General features: G+C 59.6%; 1 protein-coding gene across 1 annotated transcript in view; it reads left to right on the top strand.

Moving 5' to 3' along the window:
- Window positions 1-3: 3 nt before the first annotated feature.
- Window positions 4-918, top strand: part of LOC103625064 (CMRF35-like molecule 4) — a gene marked incomplete at its 5' end in the record, with an annotated part of 5,734 nt that continues 4,819 nt past the window's right edge. The window contains one exon of the mRNA XM_017726778.1: window positions 4-37. Within this exon, the coding sequence (XP_017582267.1) occupies window positions 4-37 (34 nt within the window). The remainder of the gene's footprint in view (window positions 38-918) is intronic.

The raw sequence follows: 918 nt of genomic DNA, 5'->3' as shown, positions 1-918 counted from the left end.
GGGTCCCTGCTGCTGTTTGCCTGGGCACTGCTGCCAGGGAGGGCTGAGTGGGCTGCCAGGGCTGGAGCCCCGCACTGGATCCACCAGAAGGAGCAGGACGTGTCAGTTCTGAAGCGCTCCTGTGAGTCCGTGTGTCTCCCCAGGCTGCGGGGCCGTGACAGGGCCTGGCATGGTGCTGGGATTCCTGGGGGAAACCCTGTCGGTCACCTGCACGTACCAGACCTGCTGGGAGACATTGTCAAAATTCTGGTGCAAACCTGCTGTAAGTATTCCTCCTACCTGTGCTGCGGACTTTGTCATCAGCTCGGAGTCGAAGCCTGAGGTGCAGCAGGACCGGTTCTCCATTCGGAACAACCACACACACTGGGCATTCAGGGTGACTGTGGAGGGTCTGACCAAGAGGGACACAGGCACCGTCCACTGTGGGGTGGGAACGGGATTATTGCAGTTTGATGAGATTGCTGATGTGGAGGTGATTTTATCCCCAGGTCAGTTCTTGCACATTCCCCACACAGCAACAGTGACCACAGGGTTCGGGGGCTGGGGCCAATCTAAGGCAGGAGGTGTCAGCCTGAGTGTGGGGGATGGAGAGGGACAGGGTCTCCGTGTGGCGCCTGCTGCATTTGTCCCTCCTCATCATCTCCAACCCAGACAAGCACACACACCTGTTGTTCATAGTGGCTGTGGAGGGTCTGGCCAAGCAGGATGTGGGCACCTTGTGGTGAGGGGTGTGAACGGGAATGTACCTGCCGGATAAGAATATTTCTTTGGAGGTGATCGTGTTCTTGTGTCAGACTCTGCACGTCTCCCTCTCAGCAACGGTGACCCCCAGGCTGGGGAGCCGGGGCCCTACTGTGGGAGGAGGTGTCACCCTGAGCGTGACAGGGACACGGTGCCCGTCTGGCCCCCGCTGCATCC

The sequence above is a fragment of the Corvus brachyrhynchos genome, unplaced genomic scaffold (genome assembly GCF_000691975.1).
Source record: "Corvus brachyrhynchos isolate BGI_N302 unplaced genomic scaffold, ASM69197v1 scaffold522, whole genome shotgun sequence".
In the NCBI taxonomy this organism is placed as follows: Eukaryota; Metazoa; Chordata; class Aves; order Passeriformes; family Corvidae; genus Corvus; species Corvus brachyrhynchos.
Note: the sequence above shows the minus strand (reverse complement) of the source record. Positions and strands in the feature narration are given on the sequence as shown.